Source organism: Thunnus thynnus, chromosome 23, assembly GCF_963924715.1.
Source record: "Thunnus thynnus chromosome 23, fThuThy2.1, whole genome shotgun sequence".
Lineage (NCBI taxonomy): Eukaryota > Metazoa > Chordata > Actinopteri > Scombriformes > Scombridae > Thunnus > Thunnus thynnus.
In genome coordinates, this window is record NC_089539.1 from 19,554,976 (window position 1) to 19,581,962 (window position 26,987).

At 38.8% G+C, this 26,987-nt stretch overlaps 1 protein-coding gene across 1 annotated transcript in view; it reads right to left on the bottom strand.

Annotated features, from left to right (window-relative positions):
* LOC137176206 (liprin-beta-1-like) overlaps positions 1 to 26,640 on the bottom strand; it is a 29,913-nt gene extending 3,273 nt beyond the window's left edge. Inside the window, exons 1-22 of the mRNA XM_067582343.1 lie at positions 26,483 to 26,640; positions 16,955 to 17,033; positions 15,047 to 15,252; positions 13,906 to 13,986; positions 13,133 to 13,246; positions 12,878 to 12,988; positions 11,100 to 11,192; positions 9,334 to 9,451; positions 7,602 to 7,663; positions 7,451 to 7,517; positions 6,628 to 6,746; positions 6,319 to 6,392; positions 5,197 to 5,233; positions 4,706 to 4,856; positions 3,677 to 3,812; positions 3,469 to 3,591; positions 2,902 to 3,052; positions 2,228 to 2,339; positions 2,051 to 2,139; positions 1,737 to 1,859; positions 1,486 to 1,611; positions 359 to 547 (exon numbers count right to left, since the gene is read on the bottom strand). Of these exons, the coding sequence (XP_067438444.1) occupies positions 359 to 547; positions 1,486 to 1,611; positions 1,737 to 1,859; positions 2,051 to 2,139; positions 2,228 to 2,339; positions 2,902 to 3,052; positions 3,469 to 3,591; positions 3,677 to 3,812; positions 4,706 to 4,856; positions 5,197 to 5,233; positions 6,319 to 6,392; positions 6,628 to 6,746; positions 7,451 to 7,517; positions 7,602 to 7,663; positions 9,334 to 9,451; positions 11,100 to 11,192; positions 12,878 to 12,988; positions 13,133 to 13,246; positions 13,906 to 13,986; positions 15,047 to 15,252; positions 16,955 to 17,018 (2,346 nt within the window). The 5' untranslated portion in view covers positions 17,019 to 17,033; positions 26,483 to 26,640. The remainder of the gene's footprint in view (positions 1 to 358; positions 548 to 1,485; positions 1,612 to 1,736; positions 1,860 to 2,050; positions 2,140 to 2,227; positions 2,340 to 2,901; positions 3,053 to 3,468; positions 3,592 to 3,676; positions 3,813 to 4,705; positions 4,857 to 5,196; positions 5,234 to 6,318; positions 6,393 to 6,627; positions 6,747 to 7,450; positions 7,518 to 7,601; positions 7,664 to 9,333; positions 9,452 to 11,099; positions 11,193 to 12,877; positions 12,989 to 13,132; positions 13,247 to 13,905; positions 13,987 to 15,046; positions 15,253 to 16,954; positions 17,034 to 26,482) is intronic.
* Positions 26,641 to 26,987: the final 347 nt, after the last annotated feature.

Consider the following 26,987-nt stretch of genomic DNA (forward strand, 5'->3'; position numbering starts at 1 on the left):
TTGTATAGTCTGTAGATGAATCTATAATAAAAATAATTGTTAGGTTCATGTTAAAATGTACAACAGCAGTATTTTCTGGTCTTGTTTGCGTGATAAAACCACAAAAACAGTATTTAGACCATAAAAAGACTTAAAATTTTCCACTTAAAGTACATTAAGCAGCTCCTAACATGGACAATATAATGTTCAACAACATTATTATTCATTAATAAAAGGCCTGATGAAAAAACAGCCTAATGTATATCTAATTCTGTAATAGACATAATACCTTCATAATACCTACTTCAATCAATATATTTGTCTAAAACACAGTTAGACAGAGAGGGATTTGTTTGTGAGGCGGTGGACTTGCACTTACCTTGACCTTGGCGGTGGCGGTGAGGACGGTGTAGTCAGGGTTTTCCAGACAGTCCTGTTTGAGCCGCTGGGCCTCGGAGCCGATGAGCAGGTGGAAATGTGTGGCCAGGTGGCGTCTCAGCAGGGTTTTGTTGGGAGGGATGTTGAGCAGAAGGGCGAGCGACTCCACGTTGAAACGAGGCTCCAACACCTTCGGAGCACGTAGATATTTGAGAAAACATCATGGGGAGAGGTCAAAGAGGGTAACGGCCATGACAGAGAACAGTGTCTAATACTTGTTACCTTGTCCGCTTTGTGAAAAAAATAATGAGAAATCATTTAGTCATATTACTCAGTCTTGTAATTCTCTTTCTTTCTTCTATCTTAACGTCAAACAAAAGGTCGGCAGTCTGCAATAATCTATCGTTCTCTCCCTGATGTAATCTGATAATCTTATATATAAATTAGAATGTCGTCAATAAACTGAATCAACCCTGTTCAGTTTATTCAGCAAGTAGATCTATTTACTATCTATCACGAATAACTTCTCATCCTCTTGAAGTGACAGAACAATTTTTTGAAAGTTTACAAAATACAGCAGTGAAAGGTCACTTCTACTGCTATTATTTTAGGAACATTGCATAGAAGCTATAAGTTCAGAGCTGCAACGATTAGTTGATTAATTGATTAGTTGATCGAAAGAAAATTAACAGACAACAATTTTGATAATCAAATAATTGTTTTTTGTTTTTTTTAGGAAAGATGCATTAATTCTGTGGATCCAGCTTCTTAAATATAAATATTTTCTGGTTTCTTTAGTCTTCTAACTGAATATCTGTGGTTTGTGGACTGTTGGTTGTGACAAAACAACATTTTTCACTTTTTACTGATATTTTATAGACCAAACAACCACTAGTAATCTACTGATTAATCATTACCACTGAGTAATCATCAGTTGCAGCTCTATGTAAGTTACTACATTCTACTTTTGTAATTGTGCCCTGTATTCATTTTACTTTTTTGCAAATTTCATTTCACATGTTCTCTAATTTTCTGCTACCATAGTTATTCCCCAAAGGAATTGTTACATTTCATCTAATTTATCCAAATTTTCCTCATAATCCTCATCCCTTGTCCCCGCCTGCTCACCATCAGCCCTCCATGAACACCGCTGCCTCTCAGATTTGGGGCGTATTCTGCTAGATCTACAGAGCGGAGCCACTCCATTACTCTGTGGTTTGTCCACTGGGAGATCTCTGCCGGTGTGATGTTGTTCTGAACCGAGACGACAGAGTAAAAAAAAAATACGCATATTTCAGAAGCAGATAGATCTGACACAGGTTTAAAAAGTCTTTAAAACAAGAGGAAGAACGTGTGGGTTGTGACTTCCTGTGTGATACCTCATCAGAGGGTCGTCGCCTGAGACAGCTGGGTTCGTAGGAGTTGAGGCGGAGAACCTGAATGGCCCTCTTGATGCTGAGGTGATGGAGAACACTGCCCACCTTCAGAGACAGCAAGTCCTCCTGGGAAACAGACACGGGATCAAACACCAAAGAGTTATCACAAAGTCATGTCACCTGTTGAATGATTTATTTAGTGGGCAAGTTCAGTCAGAATAGAAAAGTTTCTTGTCACTTTAAAGACAAAGTAGCTCTACAAGCTTTCACACAGGCTCCACTGCAATGTGAGAACGTTTGAAAGGTCGTGAGCTCACCACTGTCATGTAGTGCAGCATGCGTCCATCAACCCGAGCTTCATCAAAGTGACTTTTATACTGCGGGAGGCCAATATCGTCCAGCCATCCTGAAACATCAACATCAAGGATTTAATCTGGAGGTCTGACAGTCCAGAACAGTCATTTTCACAAGCTCTGAGATGACATCACACTCACTGGTCACCCAGTTGTGGTCCAGTTTGCCCTTCAGATCGTCCTCCTCTGACCCGAGAGCCTGCAGGGCCAGCTGGAGCTTCTTCCTGTGTAGTGGCTGCTTCATGCCCAACTCCTGATGATGTTAACAGCAATAAAACATCACACACAGGAAACTTCAGACAGCAGCAGGTCAAAGGTGAAACAGTAATTTTGCATACAATTTCTTTGAGCTTAAATCACATTCACAATTCATTAATCTTTAAAACTTTAAGCCAAAATGTGAAAGGTCTGAAGTCAGCGTTGAAAGGGGTTATGAAAACTACAAATCGTAAATGTGCTTTGTTTCAGCATAATTGTTGAATTCTGGAAATATAGCACAGACCTTTAAGAGATTAAAATCTGGTCTTTTAGCTCATTTAGGTTTTCTGACACCACTGAAAACAGGAAACTGTCAAAAGTCAAATAATCCAAAAATAGACTAGGCAGGAACTGACAGAAGGTCACCCAATCATGTGTGCTCCAACCAACAAACTTCAGCTTATTCTCTTATTATTTCTTTATACATTGTTAAGAGGTATAGAAAAGGCCTGAAATCTGAAAAATGTGCCATATAGAAACACAAAGCAGCACTGTGATTTTGTTCAAAGAAAACAAACTGTTGGTGTAGTAAATATTTCTCCAGAAGACACTCTCACCTTCTCCAGATCGTGTTGTGAAGCCTGCAGTAGTGTTTGTCCAGATTTGATCCAGCTCTGGCCTTGGGCGACATATAAACCAAGGCCCTGCTCATGCATCCACTCGGACACCTCGTCTTTACTCCACCGTGAGAAAGGAACATCAACAGCACTGGCAGAGACAGAGTATTGATCACAGTAAATCAACATATAGAACCTTAACTAAACACTGAAGTCATTTAGAAGACTTTTCTGTATACAGTATTTTCTTTCCCATAAAATCAGAAGTAACTAATGTTTTTTTTGTTTGTTTAAATTAATTCATCTGACAATTAATTTTTTGATTAACTGATGTATGGTTTTGTCTATAAAATGTCAGAAAATAGTGAAAAGTACCCATCATGATTTCCAAAAACCTATTAAAGTTAAAAATTTGAAAGACTTGAATTAAGGATTACATTTGGCAGCCTCCCTCATTAGTAAACTATTCAATCACAAACTTTTTTTTGCAGTAGCTAATGTTTTTAAAGCTATGTCTGCACTGTATTAGAGGTTATGCCTATAATTTATAAATATTATTCCACCTACTTGTTTTTCAATTCACGTGACCAGCCGAGACGAGGGCCGGCTGTGGCTCTGACTCCGCCTCTCCTGAACTCCATCTCTGCAGCATCGTCGAGGTTGAAGGAGGTGGAGTGACTCCTCTTTAGCCTGCAGGAGTGAATATCACAGAGTAAATGACCAAACGTGATCTTATATTACTATAAAAAGCAGCTGACAGACCCCAGCTTGTTACCTGCCAAAGAATTTCTTAAAGCCTTTGGACTTCTTTTTGGTTTCTGGCGAGGAGGACGGAGGAGCTCCATCCTGGGATTTCCGTGAAGGAGCACCAGCCAAGTCCAGGTGATCTGTGCCTTTACGATCTGTCTCAGCTGTAAGATAATTACGTACTTATTAACATGTACAGCCAAATACTTAAATAAAACTGGACCAACCATCACCAACCATGAGATTTTGGCCAAATGCTGCACTACAAGACTTTCTTTCAGGAATCTACGATCAAACAACAGAGGCACTGCTACAATCCAGGTTTTTATTTTACTGTCCTAGTTCAATAACCTTGAACATCAGGACTGAGATCACCCATGCAAAGGACTAGTAGATTACTACAATACATTCCACATTTCCAGTGAATGAGAAATGCTTCACAACTTAACTGGCCACCATCAAAAGAACTTAATTGCAGATGGTCTGAAGTCATGGATGAGGGACAGCTGGATGATTTAGTGAGATCACTGACAGAAACACCTCAAACCACAGACAAGAAACAAGAAAAACATCTTTAAATGAAATAAAAAAACAACGTTTTAATGTTTTAATGAAGATCAAAGCAGTGATTCCCAACTTTTCTTGTGAAATATTGTTTAGTTTTACCTCTTTAGGCCTCTAAAATTATTCAAATTGAGGGATCACAAGTAAAAAAGGTTAGGAACCACTGATTTAGAAAAGTGGGGGGAAAGTTGTTTGTATGTATCAGAGGGCAGTGTGACAATGTGATCATCTCTTATTAGACTGAGCTCATATGGTCACATTATTGTGTCAGTATTGTCTTTATACACATCCAGCTGTATCATCCAGAGCTGTAGGGCCGCTCTGCTCTACTGTACCTAACGCAGGTGCACTTGCACTCCGTGAGCGATCTTCACAATTACCGGCCGTGGTAAAAACATGAGAATCGGTAACAAAACATAAAAAGACACATGTTAACATAGTGAAAAATGTGAATGTTGTAAATTCCAGTACTGCATGGCAATCAGGAGCTCACCCAGATTTGGAGCACTGGCCGTCTGCTTGCCTCCACGCAGCTTGAAGAAGCCACGACCGAAGGAGGCGCGGGCCTTCTTGGTACCAAAACTGTCATCATTTGTGGCGTTTGCTTTTGGGGAGGAGGAACCAGATCTCGCTTTATCTTTAGTCTGTGAGGAAAAAAAAAAAAAAAAGTCCATACAGAGAAGTCAGAATAGAGGAAAAAGGGGGAAATGTAGTTTCATGATTCAACCACTAGGAGGCAGACAAGGACTATCTGCAGGACAGGCTCACACAGCGAATCCTGTGATTGGTCCTGTGACCACATAAAAACTGATATTGGATGGACTCACATTCTCCATATTGAAAGTTCAAAAAGAAAAGAAAATGAGTGTTTACACCATTGCAATTAATATGACTTTATCAGGCAATTGATGCTGTTAAGTCAGGTCAGTCGACTTTTTCCACTAGAGACTCGACCTCTGCACATCAGAGAGGGCCTGGTCTTACCTGGTCAGTGCTGCCTGGTTGTGGGATGTCTGAGGAACTGAAAAAACAAGGAAAAATATTAAAGATTCATTCAAGAACTGAACCAGTGGTTTAAGTCCTGAAATATTCTCTGCATGAAGTAGAAGTACTGTTACTTTGCTGATATATCATGTTTATAAAGTCAGATCAATGGTATAAACTACTGAAAGAGAAAAAAAAGGTTCATGTAATAGTTAATGCCAAATAAGAATGACATGAATTCTCTAAAAATTTAAAATGTTATTCAACAAAAAAAGGACAATGTACGATTAAACAATGCAAGATAAGATAAATCCTTTACAAAGTTCAATACTTCAGACAAAGTGACTCTTTACAAAGTGATGATAAAAGAACAAAGATAAACAATTACAGTAACATGAGTAACTAATTTGTCGATTGGACAACTGAAACTAAACTGCCAACTTCAGTGAACATAGTAACCCGCACATGATCTGTAAAATCTGTGACTGCAACATCAGCCGTCATAAATTCAGACTGTTCAGGACAAACTGTCTGCTTTTGTAAATTAAATTAACTTTGAAAACTTCTGCCAAAAACATCAGCTAGAATAAATTTTGTGTGAATAATTCAATGTATCCAGTGCACCAATTCCACCCATGAGAGTAAATAAAGCAAAAGCAGGAGGTTTGGTGGCCGAGCGAACGTACTGAAACTTAAAAAAACCACAAGCAAATAAACTAAACTAAACTAAACTAAGCTAAACCTAGCTCCAGCAGCACAGAATATTTCAGGGGACACCACAACAGTTTTTAATGTTTTCTGTTGTATTGTGACAAGCATTACAAGCATTTTTGTATTTTATTGCACTGCATTTCTTTATGACACATATGTGTGATCACATTGGTGAATATGTTTCTTAATTAGACTGAGTTGTAATTAGTCACAGCTTTTTCTTTTTTTTTAAATTGTCAATGTGGTGAAAATGTTTTCTCCATTTCCTTGTATTTAGTCTGTTTACTTGCATGTCCTTAAGCTACAGTGCTCTCAGTGCTTGAGCTCTCTGCAACCGTGCGGTGGGTTTTTAATAACATGTAGTAACAGGAAGTAGACAGAGAAGCGTTGAGCGATGAGCGTTGGTGTTACCTTTCTGCTGCCTGTAATTGTCGTTCTCTGTCCAGTTCATTCATTTCAGACAACACTGCTATACATGGAATTGACTGAAAAAAAAGGCATAAAGTAACAGTGAAAAACATGATTAATTGGACATATTTTCTCCAACAGCAGAACATTTACGCAGCACAACAAATAATAAGCCAAACAAAAGCTTTGAATTCCTGGTTAAAACTATTTCAGCGTGGGAGGCTGAATTTTAATTTTTTTTTTTTTCAAAGGAAGTCTAGAGTCTGGCGTTCATCCTGTGTGCAAATTGTTTTGACAGAGGTTTGTGTTTACCTCGCCAGAGCTCCTTCCTGCCTCCCCCTCCAACGGTAGAGTGACCTGATCCACCTCCATGGCTACAGGAAGTGAGGGATCATCTGGGATATCGTCATAGTCGTCTTCCTTCAACTTCTCTGAGAGGACAATTAGTACAGTTAACAGGGATAAACTGAATCATAGACACACCTAGATCAGTTCATCCGGCCATAAAACTAAGTATATGTCATCAGAGAGAACAGTTAAATAATGTAGTGTATGAAAACAGTCTTTTGAGCACGACAATACACAAAAATGTATCTCTTGAAGTTTATTTTCTTCATGTTAGTGGTTATTTGGAGGTCAAATGGTTCCCAATTAATTACCAAATCATTTCATCTAGGGCTGCAACAATCATTATCTTTATTATTGATTCATCTGTGAAATATATTTTCAAATAATCAATTGTTTAGTCTATAAAATGTGAAAAATGCTGGTCACAGTTTCCAAGAGCCCAAGACGAAGTCTGTAATCTTGTTTTGTCCGACGAACTTAAATATTTTGAACTTAAAATAATTTAAAAACAGAGAAAAGCTGGACTGAATCAATTAATCAATCTTGATAATTGTTGACTTTCTATCAACTACTAATTAAACCCCTAATTTCATCGATGAATTTGATAGATAAATGTCTGTTTACTAAGACAGATCTTAAGAACATAGATTTTTATGTAAGATATCATTTTATCAGCCTTAACAACAAATGAAGCTGCTCTGATTCAACTTTAATTCAATATTAATGCAAATTTCATGGTTAGTACATGACATAAATGATTATGTATGATCTTTAAACACAGTCTGACCTTTGACCAGCTCCTGCACTTTCTTGCATTTTGTAAGCGACTCCTCCAGCTCTTTTATCCTTCGCTCCTGTAAAAAAAAAAAACACACATAACGTTACAGTGACGACTGCTTTAAGTAAATCAGTGACCACATCGTCACATTACACTGCACCTTCTCATTGTTGACGGACGTCAGTGACTCCAACACCCTCTTCATCTTCAACATTTCTGTATCTAGAAAAAACAAAACAGATGCTTTATGCTTGTGGAAGGTTTAGTGTAGCTTCAAGCTCACCCAGCTCTGAAACCAGCCAGCACAAATCAGAAATATTGAAGTCACAGGGGCTCAGTGTGCTTGTCAGCAAAGCTTCTGTCTCAGCTTGTTGCTGCAATGAACTCTTAATTCAATTATCGCCACAAAGTATTGAAAAGTGGGACTTTGTTTGTTTTAGTGGGAGCGCTACACAATTAAACATGTGCCAACCACTGGGTAATCTAATCCAAAGCAGGTTTATCCTCAAGGCAAACCTCATGTGAACTCTAAATGTGTTTACATGAGTAGAGTTTCTGATTATATTGTGGTAGAGAAGTAGGGTTGAGGTTTTACAGCATTTAATCCGATCATTATCCAGTGCGGAATCTGCTGTTTCAACTTTAAAACTGCTCTAATGAATATACTTTACATGATTTGGTTCAGTCTCACTGGTCTCCGCAGCATTGCCCTAAAAACCCAACGTACGCTACCTGTCCAGCACTGAACAGCAGACAGAGAAAGTCGGTGGAGCGTTTATCAGCTTCACTGCCAGATATTTCCTCTAGGAGTTGATGGAAACCAAACAAGAGCTAAAAGCAGAGTGAATATTGTACATAGATTTGATAAGTGGTGGGAGGCATTCTTTATAAGGTGATAATATGTCAAAGCTGTGTTCACAGCTTGTTTCTGTCCCAAAATCAGCTATTACAGGTTTAACTCACAAAGGTTATACACAACATGATGTTTGAGAGCCAAAACATACAGATTGATGCTCAAAGAACAGGGTTTTCAGCCACAAAGCTAAAAGAGCATTGCTCTTTGCTATAAAAAGTAGATAAAAGATCTGATAAGATGAGCTTCCCAAATATATGGTAACTACTTGGAACTGCATCCAAAATAAAATGGCAACCTCTATCACAACTCAACCCTACTCTATATAATATAAGAGTCAGGGTGGCCTCTTGGTCTGGGTTCAAATGAGCTTCTGAAAAGTCCTTTAGAAAACCTTCCTCTTCTGTAGGTGACCTGGACCTTGACCTTTTTGGGAGGAAAGCCAGCAAACTTCAAATTTCTCTACCTAATTGCACTGCAATTAAAAAATTCCCAGTCAACACTTTGCTTCAAAATCATCAGCTAGAGGCGTAGCTTTTGCAGATTTGATGCTGTCAGTGTCTGAACAAACAACTCGAGTCTGTGCAGGGAGTTGAAAGACAGAACAAATACATAAGATTGTGTTATACGGCAACATGAGACTCCCCTTTAAATAAATGGCATTCCTTTACCATCACAGTGGATAAGATAATGTCAGCAGCAGACAGAAGGAGTAGTGGAAGTCAAACAGGCAGATGTTTGGTGTCGACCCACAGACAGATAAGGCAAAATAACCTCAAATTACCTCATTACAGTTTGGACTGTCTGAAATGTTAGACAGTGAAAAAAAAAAAGTTTAATGGAGGAATTTCACTTCTCAAATCCAAATGAAAGAGAGGTACTCATTATTTTTTCAGGAAGGGTGCTGGAGGGGGATCTGGTGTTACTGGAACAAGGAATGCTTATTTGTCCAATCCTCATAAACCCTTTTGTAATATTAGAGTCGGACTCCATGAAATGGTACGAGACGCTCTCAGACCATTATTAAAACTGCTCCGACCTCTCTCTCCTCCGTCAGCTCTGTTGTGGCTCTCCACCCTTAGTCTGCTCTCGTCCTTCAGCCTCCTCAGCTCCACCTCCCGCTCCTCCAGCTGCTGCTGCAAAAGCTGGAGCTCCTCCTACAGATAAAAGAAGACATTAAGTTAACACTCTGCATTCCCCGTCACATTTTTTAGTAATTCAGGCTTGGGAGGACGGATGTAATTCATTTAGTCAGGTTACAAGATAATTTTTGAATCATCGTTTTTTTAGAGCCAAGACGCACATTACTGAGTACGTGACTCATACAAAGTTAGCCTCTGAAAAAATTCATAAACAGAAAAAAAGGAAGGGCATTACCAAGACTTACAGTATAATAAATCATAATAAACTCAACTTATTAAACTTAACGAGCAGGATAATGTTACAATTACAGCAGCACCCAACTACGGCTACAACTTGTGATTATTTTTATTATCCACTCAAATCTGCCAACTATTGTGAATTCAGTCAGTTATGAAATAAATTAATTGTGTATAAATTAGTCAAACTGTCAGAATTACAAAGACAACAAAACTATTAGTAAGATTTTGTTAGTCAGTAGATCAGTTAAATAGTTAGTTAGTTAGTTAGTTAGTTAGTTAGTTAGTTAGTTAGTAAAACTCTGTTCACTATTTAACACACTGTAGATCTCGTGAGATGACCGGTGGTTCTCAAACTGTTTAATTAATCTCATTTACGAAGGACAAATAATCAAAAAAAAAAGATTCAAGATCACAAGATTCATGTCAGCAAGACTCATTCAGAAAGTAAAATGACATTTAAAGTACAAGATGGGTAGAAATATGCAGTTTGTTTTCTATGTGTAATGTTATTTCAATGGAATTCAAGTCATTTTGTTACTTGTCTCTCCACTATTGTTAATATCGTTAACTCTTTAATTTGAAGATTTTTAGAGGCCTGCTGAGATGAAAGTATTGAGAATTTCACAAGAAAAAAAAGTTACATCTGAAAAATATACACGGGAACTCTTCACAGTTTGGGAACCAGTGCACAAAAACCAGTATACTGCAGCATGTTATATGGTTAGTATACAAACCGTAGTGTATAAAATACTGGACGCACACAAACTGTCACATCAAAAGCTGCCTGAAGTACGTATTGTTCAGAAAACTAATTCCAATCAAGATGTACCGATTAACAAGAAGTGTAGCTTTATGACCAGAGAAATGTACCATAAAAAGAAGAATGTGCTTACTGTAACTCAAACTGTGTAGTTAATATGTTGTTTCTGTCTACAGGTGTTAATAGAAAAACGCTAGTAGAGGATTTGAACCTGGTACAAATCTTGTAACCGGTACAGGTGGAAGCACTTACAGCGAGTGTGGTGGAAAGTCAGGAAAACAGGGTGCAGCGGTGGAGAAGGAGCGGGTTTAGAGGATCTTAAGGGGCCAGAAAGAAGAAGAAGAGTACAGGCTGGAGATTAAATCTCGTTCACCTCATCTCCAGTGAACCGCTTAGTGTTCCACTTTGGACGCTTGACAGGTTAGCATGTTGCAGAAAGATGTTAAAATAACAGTAGAGAGGGAGGAGGAAGAGGAGTGGAAACGGGTGAAAAAGGGGGCAAGGAAGGAATGAGCAGAGAAACAATGTCATGGAGGTAATCACAAGGTTTTAAACATGTAATGATGTACTTCAAAAGGACAAAGTCAATGTACAAGTTCAATGTAAAATGAATGAAGTGTGTGCTAACTGGACTTCCTTTAGCAGTGAACTGCACACACTCACTTTAGTAGCTTTGAGTTTCTTCTCACACTGCAGTCTTTCATTCTCTATGTCAGTCACTCTGAACCGCAGGTCCGTTACTTCTTGGTACAAGCCCTGGGGAGGAGAAAAGAACTCCCATTACCCATTAAACTCACAGCGAAACCTGCACTGGGGAGGTTTATGGAGACTGTGTGGGAGAGATTTCTGATTTTTTAACAGAGGGGAGAATTCCTTCCAAAGGCACCAAACATTATTAACAGACTGATGTCCCTCAGGAGAGAATTTGAGAAGCTCTGTCCACACACGGAGACAAATCCTGGACTAAAGAGAAGCGTCATAGTCAGTTACTGTGAAACTGCTTTTATCCCTATCAGCAACAGTGTAGGAGTCAGAGAAACTGTGACTAAATGAAATATGTTCTGTTATTTAGGAGGACTGTTAACCGATTCATTTTTAGCTTTGAACTCTAGTTCATCTTAACTCGGTTTTCTCTCACTTTATTTACAGTCCTGTCACATATCTCAGCTAGACATGCAATATATTGTCCTTTTAAGGGTACATTAGGCTACATGAATGGTACTATACATGGACTAGACAACTTAAAAAAGACTTTTAACATAGCAAATATCTGTACATAAATGGAGGAGACTGTCAGTGCACTAATACTGTCAAAAAATGTATTGATTTTGTCCCAGTTGTTTTATTGTTAAATTGTCCATTTGTGAGGAATACGTATCTATTATTTTGTGGATTTATCAATTAATTTGTCATTCAGAAAATATTGAAAATGACTTTCAAAATTTCCTAAAAGCCCTAGATGACATTTTGAAATTGCTTGTTTTGACCAACAAAAACCCAAAGATATTTAACTTACAATTATATAAAACCACAGAATGTTTTTGCTTGATAACTGACTTAAACAATTAATCAATTATCACATTGTTTATGATACACTTTCTGTTTATTCACTAATCCATTAATCGTTTCAGCTTTTCTACAGTTCCCATCATGCCGTGAGCAATGTAAACAGGAAGTATAATGTTGCCATTGGCTGTGTCCATGTATCAGCAACGTTTATGTATATATTAGGTTCTAATAAGGAGTTTCTTTTTATATGAAGCCTAAATACATTTATGGACATTTACCCTCAACACAAATTAAAGAGTAAGTTGCACTGTGATTTGACTAAAGTTAAGGAACTGAGAAGAATCAGTGATATTTTTGACACAAAATGCATCAATCAGAGGCGCTAAAAAAATAAACAAATACAGCAAATCAAAATACATCAGTATTTCTTAGATGGAATAGATATGACGTATTCTTTAGGGTTTAAAAAAACTTAATGGAGCTTAAATGGAAACAAAAATAAATATGTGCAGTTGCAGACAAATCAGTCAACTCCTTTAAGCTTTTACTGTCTGGAAACACCATATAATATTCTCCAAATATATGGACAGAGTGTATGGAAACTTTAACTTTCACAGCCTTTTAGCCCCTCAGTGAGGGGGAGAGGAATGGATGGGGGTTGTCTGGCAGGAAGCAGCTGCTGGAGCACAAGGGGTGTTTAAGCCTCTTTTGTAACCCTTAAAGAAGTTCACCCTGAACCACATGACAGATCCGAGTCTGTCCTCCAGCCGAGTGAGACGAACCTTTGTGACTTTAAAACAATGACTGGGCGGCTGCCAGGATTCAGAGTCACACATCAAATGAAATGAGGTGCAGGTGCAACTGAAACCGTCAGCTATCCTTGATCCATTTCACAGGCTAAGACGGGGTACAACTTAAGGATGAGGGTCTACCTCATTGTCCCTGTGATCTCTCTCCACAGCAGTCAACTTCAGCTTTAGACTTGACACTTCCGTCATCAACTCCAGCTTCTGGGTCTCCAGCGCTGTCCGGTTCAACAGCTCCTGTGGAACCAGACACTTCGTAAAGCTGCAAGGAAGCAATCTGTGGAGTGCTCAGTTTGGAAATAAGTTGAGAAAACTCTGTGTTGCTTCTCCATTCATCTAGATTGCACTTTCAAAGCTGAAAAACCTTTGTAGTGGTCTTACCTGTTGAAGCAGCTCCTCAGTAGCATTTAGTTTCTCACGATGATGCTCAAGACAAGTGTCTAGGTCCCGAATCTTTTCACCTTGCACCTCCACCTGGTCTGTTAGAACACTTACCTGGAAAATAGTGAGACATCTTTATTAATCACACTGTGAAAGCACTGAGAGAGGACATAGGTCTTTTAAATAGCAATGAGTTATATAATGAGCTTCTTAATTTGAGCAATGGGATCCTAAAACGTTTCTGCACAAGTTTTGGTTGTTTCACATGAAATAAGTGTTGAAGAGTTATGACTCTATGTTAAATGGTCCACATCTACAAGAATTGGGCAACTTGGGTACATTTTTTGTACATTATTTGTAGAAGTGAGGGTGATTCTGCTCAAAATTTAAGCTGTCAGGAAATCTTTTTAGACAGAAATGGTCAGGACTTTATTAAAAGATTAGTCTTGAACCAAGAAATCCAGGAAAAAAAGACATTTTGCATCTATGCCTCATGGTTTAAAGTTATGAGGAAAAATATAAAACGCTTTACAACTGACCACATGGTGATGCTAAGGCTCAATGAGACAAATGTGGTTCTTTTTCTGTAAATTTCTACAAAATTAGTTAACGCTAACTAAGAGACAATGAAATACACAGGACGGTAAACATTCTCAATCTCCTTGGCAGAGATAATTACACTAGAGCAACCAGGCACAATGCTACTTAATTGCCCATTCAGGCGCAATTGTTTTGCAGCCTTACATCTGAGATGTAGAGTTTTGCTCACAAACCTGGAGAATAAGACACTCTTTGTCACTCTCCAGTCGTGACAGGCGTTCTTGGTAAACTGCTTCTGAGCCATGGCCATTAGTCTGGAATGAGAGACAATGTGTGTTGATTTGTGTTGTCTGAACGAACGGCTGCATCGGTGAAATAAGACTTTACACCATTATTTCTTTTCAGAGGAAAGCTCATTAAAAAACAAGGGGGAACGGCCTTTAGCTGTCATGTTGAAATACTGGTCTAGCTGAGGAGTCCAAATGAAAATACACACCGGCCTTCAGCCGTATAGGTTTTTATTAATGGGTGCATACCTCCTAAGTGTATAACCATATAACCTCCCAGACTATGAACTCACATGGTTTTCCCTTGAGGAAAAGTAAAGATATGTGAGTTGAGTTTTTTTTTTTTTACAAAACATGTGAGGGTAAATAGTGCTCTCACATGCAAGTGATTTGAAAATTGAATCAAAAGCAAACTCTTCTCTCAAATATCACACATGGAGAGATGAGGCCATGTGGGAAGCAAAACAAAAGTCTCAGTCTGACTCAACGTGAGTTCGGAAGATGGAAACTATTTCCAGCAGGACTCCTATAGAAACTCCATCATTCACAAAGCACGTCATAACAGTACTTTTACAATAAACAGAGTCTCGGTATAGGCGATGGAGCAAGACCAAGAGATGCAAAGCAGATCAGAAGATAATTCATACCAGGCTACATTAAAAATGTGCAAAAGACAAAGATCTTATCATTTACAGACTTGGGCTTCAACAAAAATGTGCTAAAAAAGAAAGTTAGTTTTGATTTCTGCACAAAGATAAACTTTGGCTATAAGATTAATGCTGGATGACTTTTTCTAGTCACCAGTTACAGTCCAATCAAAAGCAACACTACAGAAGGGGGCTTAGACCTAGAAACTGATTTTAAAGAGTCAGAGTCTGGTTTGCTCCAACCACAGCGGCGTACAAGAGGTAAACATTTAAGTCTGAGAAGCATTCAGTTTACACGCCGTCACATTTTATGATTTCGTTTACATATACAAACACTTCTAAACTGTCAAATATACACAAATATATAATCTTCTGTTTCAAAAACATACAGCAAAGACTAAACACAACAGGCTTGACATTTTACAAGAGGGCATTGTTACCATTCGTCCATGCAGCCACTCTGCCACCCCTTCTGCCGTCGAATCAGGAATCTGACATCGCAGGTTGTCCTTCTCCTCGTTGTCCATGAGCTCCAGCGCCGCCCGCAGGTCCTCCAGCAGGTGCAGCACCCGGAGGCCACCCAGGAAGGGTGAAGTGGGCGACTGGCAGTCAAACAGCCCGTTGGAGTAATCCATGGCCTTGGAGCCTGGGAAATCGGAGAGAAAGAGTTAGATGTGGGACGACACAAAGAAACACTATTTCATACAAATCATAAACAAAAGAGTGAAGTTGTGAAATTACAAGAGCTCATTAGGCTGGCAGGATGTGCAAAATTAAAATGTAAATTCTCACAAGAAAAACAGCAGACTATGACTGAAAAGAAGGATTTATGACTGAAGCTACAGCTGGTGTTCATTTATGGGGGTGGTGTGATCATAATGACAAACCAAAGCTGTAAATTTTAGTATTTGTGTGACTGAATGTTTACATCTTTTTTTTTTCTGAACTTGCTACCAAGCTCCATCATCTGGATGACATGAAACAAACAGACTTGGAGTCACTGTGTATACACTGGTGATTGTTCATAGTGTTCCTAGAACACACCAAATATAGCTTTTAGTTCAGACTACACTGCCCACCTTATTATAATAAGTAACTTAACATTTCACTTGTATGTACTGTATGTTTGATTAGAGATGCATCACGGTAACAGATCGAATCCAATGGCCTTGTCCACAATTTTGATAAAAAACTAAGAATATTGTATGAAAACATCATGGGTAAGCCACCATGGGCATTGCAGCTGCTTGACAATCGCTGCTGTTTATCCACTTTATTTGACAGAGTATTGCAATTAAAGAACCAAATGTGGCCCCTACATCATTTCCCCAAAGAACATTCAGTTTAGTTTAAGTGACTGAATCTTTTGCTGACATTGTGAAAATGTTAGTAGTAACTTTCTCCTACTCAAGCTAACATTTCTGCAGAAAAAAAACTTTATTTTGGTGCTTATTAGTATTCTTTCCATCCCTGCGTAAGCACTAATACACTCTCCTGTACAGATACTGCGCAAGCAAATGTTTACAAGGATTTTAGAAAACATCACATGATAACGAATAAGCAAAGAATGACAATTACACCTCCTCCTGTTTCTGTGAACCGCTCTACTTTTTTCTTGAATGCAAATGCAGCAACACGTATACTGAGCTTGAATGCATGATGCATTGTGTGCTGCAGCGTTCTCTACACCATCTGTCATCTGTCTTAAATGTCAGCCATAATGAAGATGTCCAATGGTATCACAGAGGGAGCTAAATAAATAAACATCCCAACAATCATGGCTTCCCCACAGTAGCGAGGGAGTGGGTCTTGATGAAGGCTGTGGCTTCTGCGGAAACGGGGGGGACTGGGGGATGTCATGTGATCAGCCGCCTGGCTCCCATTGGAAAGGTCAGCGCTATAATTACACACATCAGCGGAAAAGTGGGGACTCTGAAACTGAAGCCTGCTCTGCTCATCTGCAGCAGCACAAGTATATAGAGTGTGGCCAAAAGTTCCCAAGCAGGAGTTTGTATTCCAAACGCACAAAACTTGAATAATCATTAGTTTCCGTCACTGCAGGGACAATGGAAACTTTCATTTCTCATGGTGGAGGAATGCAATGGAGGCAGAAAAGGCCTGTGATCAACTTGCATTATTCCAAACTTTTATGTATATTCAGCAGGATTACATTAAACAGCAGGTAGGAGTAGAATGAGAAGGACACATTGTATTGCCGTCCACTGGACTTGATATTCCCAGCTTGCATTTCAATGGTTTCCAGATGTGGCTCGACCCCATAGTATGCTATGCCCACTTAAAAAAGTGCTTTGGCCAGGTTTTAAAGTCTAAGTGTACACTGTGGTTACCTGCTATGATCCCATCCATTTGCTCCAAGGCTGCTGCCAACATCTCGCTGGCGTCAGACATCATCTCTGCTCAATGAATCTGAAATAGAAAATAAAGTGTATTTTAAAAAAAAAAAAGAAGAGAGAGACAAGAGGGAGAAGAGAAGATGGATCCATAAAGGACTCTGCCAGTTCTAGGAGGATAGAGAGTAACAGAGTTTTCTCAAAATCCAACAACTGTACAGACAGGGGGATCCCCAAAAATTTCAGCTTCTAGCCAAATGAGAACAGTAGCCAGCTATGGGATGTCTGCAGCAGCAAGACAAGCTTCTAGTGAATTTTTTGCAATTTTTACCAATCAGTAAACAGACAAGTAATATGAAGTCATGGTAGAGAGACAACATTTTTAAAAAAATACCATTTTATTGAAGGCCCAATGACGACGTCAAACTCCAAAACATAGAAATTCTAAGCACTAAACAAACGGTTAAGTGTCACGGATACATTTTGCAAATCAAAGACCAGAATGGCTTGCAAAAGTAAATAAAGAAGAAGGCTATTTAAGCTGGCAGGTCATTTTCATACAGATTCAAACTATTCTCAAAAGTCAAGCTGTGGTCAGAAGACTAAACTTACTGGAGGAGACATTTGGATCAAGAGAGGAAAGCCACTTTCAACAGGCAGGCAGGGGATTGAAATATTGGCCGAGTGTAAACAAGTGTAACCAGAATGTAAATCATGGCGCAGGGTCTGATAAAGATGTCTAATAAACTTTGTGGGTTTTCTCTGTTTAAAGAAGACTCCTGCACTTCTGTAATGATTTTTTTTTTGTCATCATGAGTTAAGCCCGGGATTCAACAAAAGTCTAACAGATGACAAATTACTCGATTAACGGATTAGCTGATCAACAGAAAATTTATCGGCAACTATTTTGATAACAGGATAAGTCATATTTCAAGCAAAAATGTGATGTGTGTTTCTGATTTGTGATGATTTCCTCTCCTCTCTTCCTCTATCTTCTGTGAAAATAAACACAGTAGTTTTGGGGTTGTGACTGTTTATTGGACCAAACAAAAAAAAAAACCTGAATACGTCACCTCAAGCTTTAGGAAATCATGATGCCTTATTCAGATATTTTAAAGACTAAACAATCCGATTAATCAGGAAAATGATCTGCGGATTAATCAACAGTGAAAATAATTAGCTGCAGTCCTAATCCCTATTATTATTACTGTTCTGAGAATTGCTTTGCACCGACACAACTATCAGCTTCAAACGACAAAGCCTGCCTGCGTGTTATTACATTTCCATTTGAAAAAAAAAATATAACTGTATTATCACTAATCGTGTTATGGTACAAACTCTCATTCTTCCTTCTCAAATGACTGCTGCATTAAATTAACCCTGCAGTCTGTGCCACAGAAACTGGCTGCCTGAGAGACAAAAAACAAAGTGATCTCCAGGACTTATTATCCAACAGGCCCTCATTTCCGGCAACCATGCAGTCACGGGTGTTCATGGGCAGACTCCTATCTGGAATAATGACACTATTCTCCCAGGGGTCTCAGGCCTCGTAGCAATGGCATGCTTGGCATCTCAGACTTCCATAACAAAGTTGGACAGTATCCCCATGACCGCTGAATTCAAACACTTATCACATGTCTCTCCTTTTCTTACATTGACCACTTATCACTAAACAAGATCTGATTTGAAGGGATTGAGATGGTGCATGTGGGTAAAACTAAAGCCTAGAACTAACAACATAAAAACAGTGGCTCTACTTGTTCAGGAGTCCCATGGTTGGGGGGCAGGGACTGAAAAGCTTTACTTCATTTCCTCTCTCTCTGGGGTCACAGTGTCACACCCAGCAGGGTAAAAATGGGCATTAAGAGTGTAATTAAACCAGTGGCCTCAATATGAGCTGGGGGCTGGGGTCTGCTGTTAACACAAGGGGCCTTAAGTGCTCCGTTGACTAATTTCAACTTCACACTCACACAGAATTCTCCCCCTTTCTCAGAAAGAGGGAGGAAGTTTCTCCCAAAAACTTCATATGCACACTGCTGTATATCTCCACTACTCCATAAACATATCAATAAGATTGATTATGAACTGAATTCTTGATATGTATGTGCACACATGAACCACATTATGTCTCTTAAAAAGCAACACAAAACAGAATTACTGGTTAATGGCTGAAGAATACCTCAAATTTGAAAATAAGATGCTTTCCTATTCGATTTTATAGTTCCCATGAGGATTGAGGGTGGAGGAGAGACCCGTCTTACTACTAATACGTTTTCCTCCGCAGGTATTTCCGTAGTATGATGGAAAACCATCACTCACTCTCACCAGGGTGGAAGCGGTATTTGGTCAGCTGCTTGTTTTCACCCCGTGGGAGAAACCTAAAGCTTATCCCTTTTCTAAAAAAAGACGCTTTTTTGTTGAGAATCCAAATATTTTCTCTCTCCCTATGAATGCTGGAAACAACAAATTGCATGAAGAGAGGAACACCAGCGTGTGCTATCTTATGCTCCACTCAGCTATGCTAACATTCTGAGATAAAACAAACCACAGTGTTAGCAAATCTCTCTTGTTTAAGCTGCTTTCCTCCTCTCTCTGCTGTCTTGTGATAAAAGCCACAATAAATCTGGGGCCAGATGCATAAACTATGTGTACACACAAAAACCATACACCATTTCCTGCACACAAACTGGTGTTTATCATCACAATGTGCAGTGAGAATGTGTGCATCTCACGCATTCTTCAGACCAGGCGTGCACACGTTTTTTTCTAAAGTGATCTGAGGGTGATGTGATGAGCTGGAGATGAAATATGAGGTGAGAGATGGACTCTTTTAGTAAAACATTGTTTGTTTTGGTTGACAACCAGCTGCACTAACTGTGGGATTTTTTGCCTTCACACAGAGATCTGTAGTTCAGAAACGCATTTACAAAGGTAATGCTGATTAATCATTTTTGTGTGATTCATTTTATCATACTTTTAAATCACATATGAGTCAACACTGTATTTTGCTATTAATATTCTTTTTATTTTATCCTTAGTTGTGTCACGCCTTGTAAAGTCGGTTTACATAAGAGTGCTACAAACTAATCATTGATTACATTTCTGAGATATCACTGCGGACAATAGTTTACAGGTCCATGTGATGAATTAATGATATGGACCCTATAAAGAGCCAAACAGCTGTGCGTAATGACAGCTGTTCTGGCGCTGTTGGAGAACTTTGCTGGTACCACACAATCTGTGCGACTGCATGTCTTCTTTCTCATTTGTTTCATTGACAGGTGTACAGATTGGTGGAGCGGACAGCATGTTGATATGAAAACAGCTGGTTAATGGTGGGTCTTCATCCATTTATGGATAATTATGGGAGAGGACATGAGGCTTGTGCACCCAGTTCCACAATGATTGAGATTTATAAAACACAACCGTGTCTAAGCAAGGCTTTATAAGTCTTACGAAAAGAATGCGTACGCATATTTCTGGCTTTGTGCGTGCACAATTTTAATCACGAATCTACACAGAGTTTTATGCATCTGGCCCCTGGTGTTTTAAGTTTCATGAGAGATCACATCATTTGGTGGAAAACAGAGCATCTTAACTGCTCACATGCAATTCAGAACGTAGGGTCAATTAACTTCTGAGAAAGAATCAAACCAGGATTAGATGTGCACTTCAAAAAAAAAAAAAAATCAATCTTGTGCTGGTCATGTGGCAGAAAATGGTATTAAAACTTGCCACGTAAACTAGTCTGTTCATTCTTCAAATGCATAAAACCAGACCCTTTAAAATGCCAGTTAGAGACATTTTCCACTTCCTTGTGCATCAGTGATGAGCAGGTCATCCATAAAGAATTTTCTGACCATAAACTCAAGGGAAAAGCCCACAGATGAGGGTCCATCTCTCCAGCCATGTGAGAAAGTGTCTGTAATGATGATTGATAACACCACAGCGTAGGAGTGAGCACTACACACATTCCTGAGCAGGTTAGTTCTCCCGAAAACCAAACACTAATGGCTGGTACTGACATCCCCACCGACCTCTGCAACCTGCTTCCCTCCACCCATCACATAAAATCCTGTGAGGACTTAATTCAGCTCAAGTAAGAAGAAGTAAACAAACAAACAGCAACAATGCAATAACAAACTAAATCTGTAATGTGGTTAAATTGTACATACTTAAAGGGATAAGGCTGGTGGTATTTTTCTTATTGTCAACAAATCCCCTGAAAAGACCAAAACCATCAGAGAACCAATGCTGTTATGCTATAAAGCTCCACTATTGTCCACAAACTATTAAAAACATGTTAATGAGCCACACTGTTGAGCTGGGTTCCTTTTCAATGCAATGAACATGGGCACTGCAGTTGATTGAATGCACTGAATGTGTATTGATCCGCAGCTGAAAGTAGTCCCCAACAAATGCATTATTGCCTTGTGTTTGAGTAACGTTTTTGAAAACCTACAGTGTCCAGCTGAAATTACTGAGCCTTTTTAAGGCTATATACTTGAGAGCTGTTTTTCAAAGATTTACTTTAGTAGGAATGAAGGGGCTTGGGGCTGAGTGCCACAGAGAGTGTAGGCAAGTCAGAGGGTATTGAGAGATGGACTAACACATTGTTTTTGTTCTTTTCATGAAAGTTGTTAACACTGTGACCTTATCCTTTAAGTAATCCTTTGAAGGAGTTATACATTTCGAGTCTTTTCAAGATTTATATTGAGAGAATACCTCGCCTGCTTATTTCTGTCATGCTAATAACTTCTCATTGGCAACCCTCAGCTCACTGCCAAGTGCCAAATGCAAAATGTTCATATTACAAAGGCATGAATAAAAACCTGAGTTGAACAAAGGCCTTGTGACAGCTTCTTCAAATTGACCTCTTTTTCTACAATGACATTTTCATCATCTCAAGTTCTGAATGCACTTTGTTTGAGGCTTGATGCTCTGACAGGCAGGCTCCTTGTACAAAACCACATTACAAACACAATGAATCGATGGCTCTGCTCCCGACAAAACGTTCAAATAAAAGTGTTAAAAGGCAGCAACACCATCCATCTAAATGCATTTGACAGAAGTAATATTTCTAAGTCTATTTTATAGAAAGACACATCTATCAGAGAATCACACTTGACTTTTCTAAAGCTGTGAGGCGATTTTAACATAAACCAGATGGAGAGACAAAGATATGGAGGGGGAGGGACAATGCATCTGAAAAGAAAATAGGCTGGGATTACTTGACCCTACGCTGAGTGGTCGGTTTCTGAGACACACAAACAGACGCCTCCACCGGTGCCTCAAACACTCGTGGTCCAATAACTCAGTTCCAGCTGTGGTGCAGATGTGCATTTCAGAATACAACCGGCTCAGAGTACCAATAGCAGCAGCATTAGCTGTTGTAGTACAGTAATCCAAGTAGTAGGAGTCAAAAGTTTAGACCTGGTAACTGTTATTGTAACAACACTGCTAACTTCCTGAATAAAAAGCAAAATTATTTGTACCCTGGCCTTTGTGGATCTGTCTGAAGCTTCCAATACTGTTAATTAAAACTATAGCAATTAAGTTGCTTTACATTAGTTTTGATTATTTTGCAATATCTGGTTTAACGCCTATCTTTCTAGTAGAACTCCTTTAATTTTAGCAGGTGTCCCACAGGGATCAATTTCGGGTCCCTTGCCATTTTTTTTATACATAAATAATATATACTGTCTTTTCCAACTTAGAATTTTAATATCTGTAACGCTGATGATACCATCTTGTAAGCTGTCAGTGTCATCAACAAACCAGGCTCTATCCAGGTCACAGTCTACCTTCTGTCTTTAAATAAATTAAAAATCTGTATTTTAAAATAGCCTGATCAATGCCGTTGCTCTTTGTCCATGCCCTCAGAGGTTATCTAACTTTTATGACTACTGCGTTATAATACTCTTTTATATATTAATTATACATTGTTGTTTTATTTTATAGAAGATTGTCCAACAAAAATCATAATGTACAACTTAATCAATAACTAAAAATGAAATTTAATTTGTTATTCCCGTACACAGCTTGTTTCTCTGGATGCTTGTGTTGTTATCACTACTCTTAAACCACTGGCATCCAGCAACATTTGATTACATTTGATTCTTCAGTCAAGACAGCAGCTACTGGTCTTACCATTGAGAGAAACACGATATTCAGATCTCATTACTGCATCAAGAAGTCAGCAGCACATTTGTGTTTTAATTTAGAAAGCTTCACTATCTAATTTGCAAAAGATATAAACCATCCTTTACAGGATTGAATTTACAGCTAAAAACCATGACATCTGATTGCATCTTAAGTTAGTTTAAAAAGTTCCTCAAATCTTAATAAACTAAACTGTCAGTAGTACCAGGTGCAGTTGTTCTGGGTGTCACTGTAGTAGTAGTGGCGTCAGTAGGAGAAGATGCAGTAATATTTGCAGTGGTGATACTGTAGCTCCATCAGGGCTGCAAATACCAATTTTTATAATCGCTTAATGTATCAATTGTTTTCCAAGAGCCCATGGACAAATCTCATGACTTTGTTTTCTCTAACCAACAGTCTAAATCTTTGATACATTTATTTGATTATGAGACAAATGAAAGCAACAAATCCTCACATAGAAGAAGCTGGACCCAGAAAATGTTTAAAACTTTTGCGTGAAAAATTACTCAAACAGTTACCCAGTTATCAAAAGCAGCAGCTGATAGATTAACTACTACTGACTAAATGCCTCAGCTTTAATCTCAATTAGTTGCAGTACTAGGGCTGTGACGATAACGTCATTACTGTGATCATGTGATGCCTACCACGGGGATGAGCTCATTACCGTCATCGCCACAATTTAAAAAAAAAAAAAAAAAAAAAAGGCAAACACAACTGGATAGAGATACATTGGAGAATCTGTGTTGCCTCGGCTTGCTCCGGGCACCAGGCTGCAAGACCGCGGTTTGGCGGTGGGATACGTTGCTTTTTCACCGCGGTAAGAAAAAAATCCATTCAGTCACAGCCCTAAGCAGTACAGCAGTAATAGCTCCAGCAGTGCATGCACACATTAACGTGGATGTAAAGCATGACATAAACTTGTGGAGGTTAGTCCGACGTGAAATCCAACCTCCAGTCAAACACCCTGTCTTTGTTTACACTCCCCCCTGAGAGATGGACCAGTGGACTTTTAGTCTGGGCTGCTTGTGAGGTTAGCCTGTTTGACAGAAACGACAGCCCAGACTTTAAACTAGTGCTTTATTTCTCACTGCAGCAGCAGCAGCGGTGGTGGCCACATTGAGAGACACTGCACAAACAACTCTTTGTCTTTCAGAGACTCACATGGTAGCAGGGCGACACTGATCCCAAGTTATTACAGTTTTTCCACGTGGCCTCAACTACATCACAGTCAGAAATCACATTGGAGGGGGGAGGGAGAGGATGGTTGAAAGGAGCTGGAGGAACTGAGTAAGAGATCACAGCAAGCCAAGAAAAACTGCCTTTCATTGCCTTTGTTATCAAAGTCTCAGCACAAAAGCAGACCTTTCTAAGTGTGAAGTCTTAGTCCTGTTTAGCGTGTAATCGTTGAGTTGCTGCTGTAAACCTCAGAAGATAAGTAAAATACTGCTAAATGAAATGAGTTCTACATGAATGAAACCATAAACAGGATTGAAACAGAGGCATCCCCACACTCAGGAAGACCTCTGCTTGGTCCTGTCAGGAAGCGTTTCCTGGCACATTCAGGAGAAATGTGTTCCTTCCCAGTAACAAACTGACATTTCCCAGCAATCCCAGAACTGACCAACAAAAGAACCACTAAAACTAAAAACTAAAATTCCTAAAGCTATTGTACCAGTTTCATCACATCATAGAGCATAGTGGAGGATCAACTTTTCTCAATTTAGAGAGGATCTTACATGGCACATATGAAAAAGTTGAGCCTTTAATTATATGTGTGTGCAGCAAATGTTTCTAATTAAGATTTTAATTTAATTTCAAAAGCATATAAACATCACAATACATCATCATTTAAAAAGTGACACCTCCCCTGTTTCAAAATACACCACCACAAGAGCACCATACCAAGAATGCCAGGAATGCGAATGCCTAGAAAAAGTTTTCCAAGATAGGAAGGCGCCTGTCAATTTTCTGGACAAGTGGCGTCAAGATAAATAAAACCTAAAACTTTGAAATCTCTTGGGGTTTCGTCTACTCATGTCGATCTTACTGCAGGCTAAGTTTTCTGCTAATACAAACCAGGTCTGATTAATGGACTTTGTCTTCTCGTTACCTGAAAAACAAACAAATGAGAATGCCTGCTGCCAGGGGAAACAAGATGATTGCTGCTTGGAGATTAGATTTATTTGTTTTAGTCATTTAAATAATCACTTGGGGATGCAGTATATGAATACGTGTTTTATTATGTTTGTTCTCCAACTGTAACATCAGATATGGCTGTGCAAGAAGCAAGTGTGCAACAGCATGGACTTAAAGCTACTGACCATTGGCCGAGTGAGAGTGGTGGGATAAAAATATGGTTACTGTCAGCGAGGGAAATAAAATCCTTTGTTATGCTTTCAGTTCTCAGCCCGGGAGCCAAGACATCAGCAGACGTACGTAGAGTGAGGAGCTGCCAGCAGGTCATGCAGTGCCTCGGGAGGGAGGTTTTTCCTGAACAACTGTATACTACAGAGGTTCATACAAACAAAGGCTGCAGAAGTCTGAGACTGATAATGAAAGAAGCTGACGCAGGACCAGAAGCAACTTTAAAGTGCTGGCTTTGTGTTGGCTGCTACTGCCTTTTTATGTTTCTGGGAGCCAGACTGAGCCTGACTAGAAGAGAGATCACACATTCATGGACATGTGGTGCATAATGCGTCAGCTCTGGTTAAACTGAAAGGGTGTTTACAAACAAAAATAGATGTAATTGTTCAATATATGCTGAAAAATATAAATTTTTTCACTTATTAAAAGAAAGAAAACTCTCTCTCTTGACAAATGTTGTCTTTTGGCACTTCTTTTTAGATGGTATATATGTGGATTAGAGGTTTTTCTGTGTGTATTTTAGTGAAAATGAAATTTAAGCTCTATGAAGCAGTTACTGTGTTTGTTGAGAAGCATACTAATTATGCCATAAACTTTAAAGTAATAATAAAATAGCAAAGTAACTAGCTAGCTATGAGGATGTTTACTGATACCAAAGCAAGAAATGAGAATAACATTAAATACACAAAACAATAAACAACAATAACTTCAACCTGAACTCAGATAACACCGCAGATACTGTAAATATTTTTAGAAACTACCCACAGAGATAAGTGACATAATTGATACTCAGAACATTTTAACAAGAGATAAGAGGCTAAGCACTCAGTTTGAACGTTAGATAACACAAACACATTATATTTAGCTTCGTAAAGTCTCATTATACGGAGTGTAAAAAGAAAATTGTCAACATTTTGAAGCGAGCAGTCTTAGGAAGTTTGGATAAGCGTTAACAGTAAAAACAATAAAAAAGTTAAGTGAAAACTTCGGTAAACTTACAGTTTTCGACCAAAAATGTGGAAAAAAGGGATCCAGCTGTCTCCAGAAGCCTTACTCCAAACACTTTCTGCACTTTTCAGCGGAGCTTCATTGTCAGCGTTCAGCTTCCCATTGAATTTCTCTGAGAACTGAAGTTTTCATGCCAACTACAGACGAATGCTGCGTTCGCGTGCTCCTCGGACTTTTGAGTGATAATGTGGAAGCAACATGGACGCTATCAAAGATGAGTTGTATTTTGTCCCAGACTTGGTGCTACATCAGTACATTCCCTAAAACCACTAAAATATTGCTTTACCTGACTTGTTATCAAGGTTGATATTAATATACATCCTTTCTAGCTAATCTTTGTCACTCTACGTGGACAGAAACTAACAGTTACAACCTAATACCATAATACAAATTACATGTAAGCAAAAAATTGATATGCCATACGTGAATTAGTAAAAAGTTTCTTGCCATCAACCAGACATTTACTTTTGTACCTGTGTGTATGACGTCAACTTTC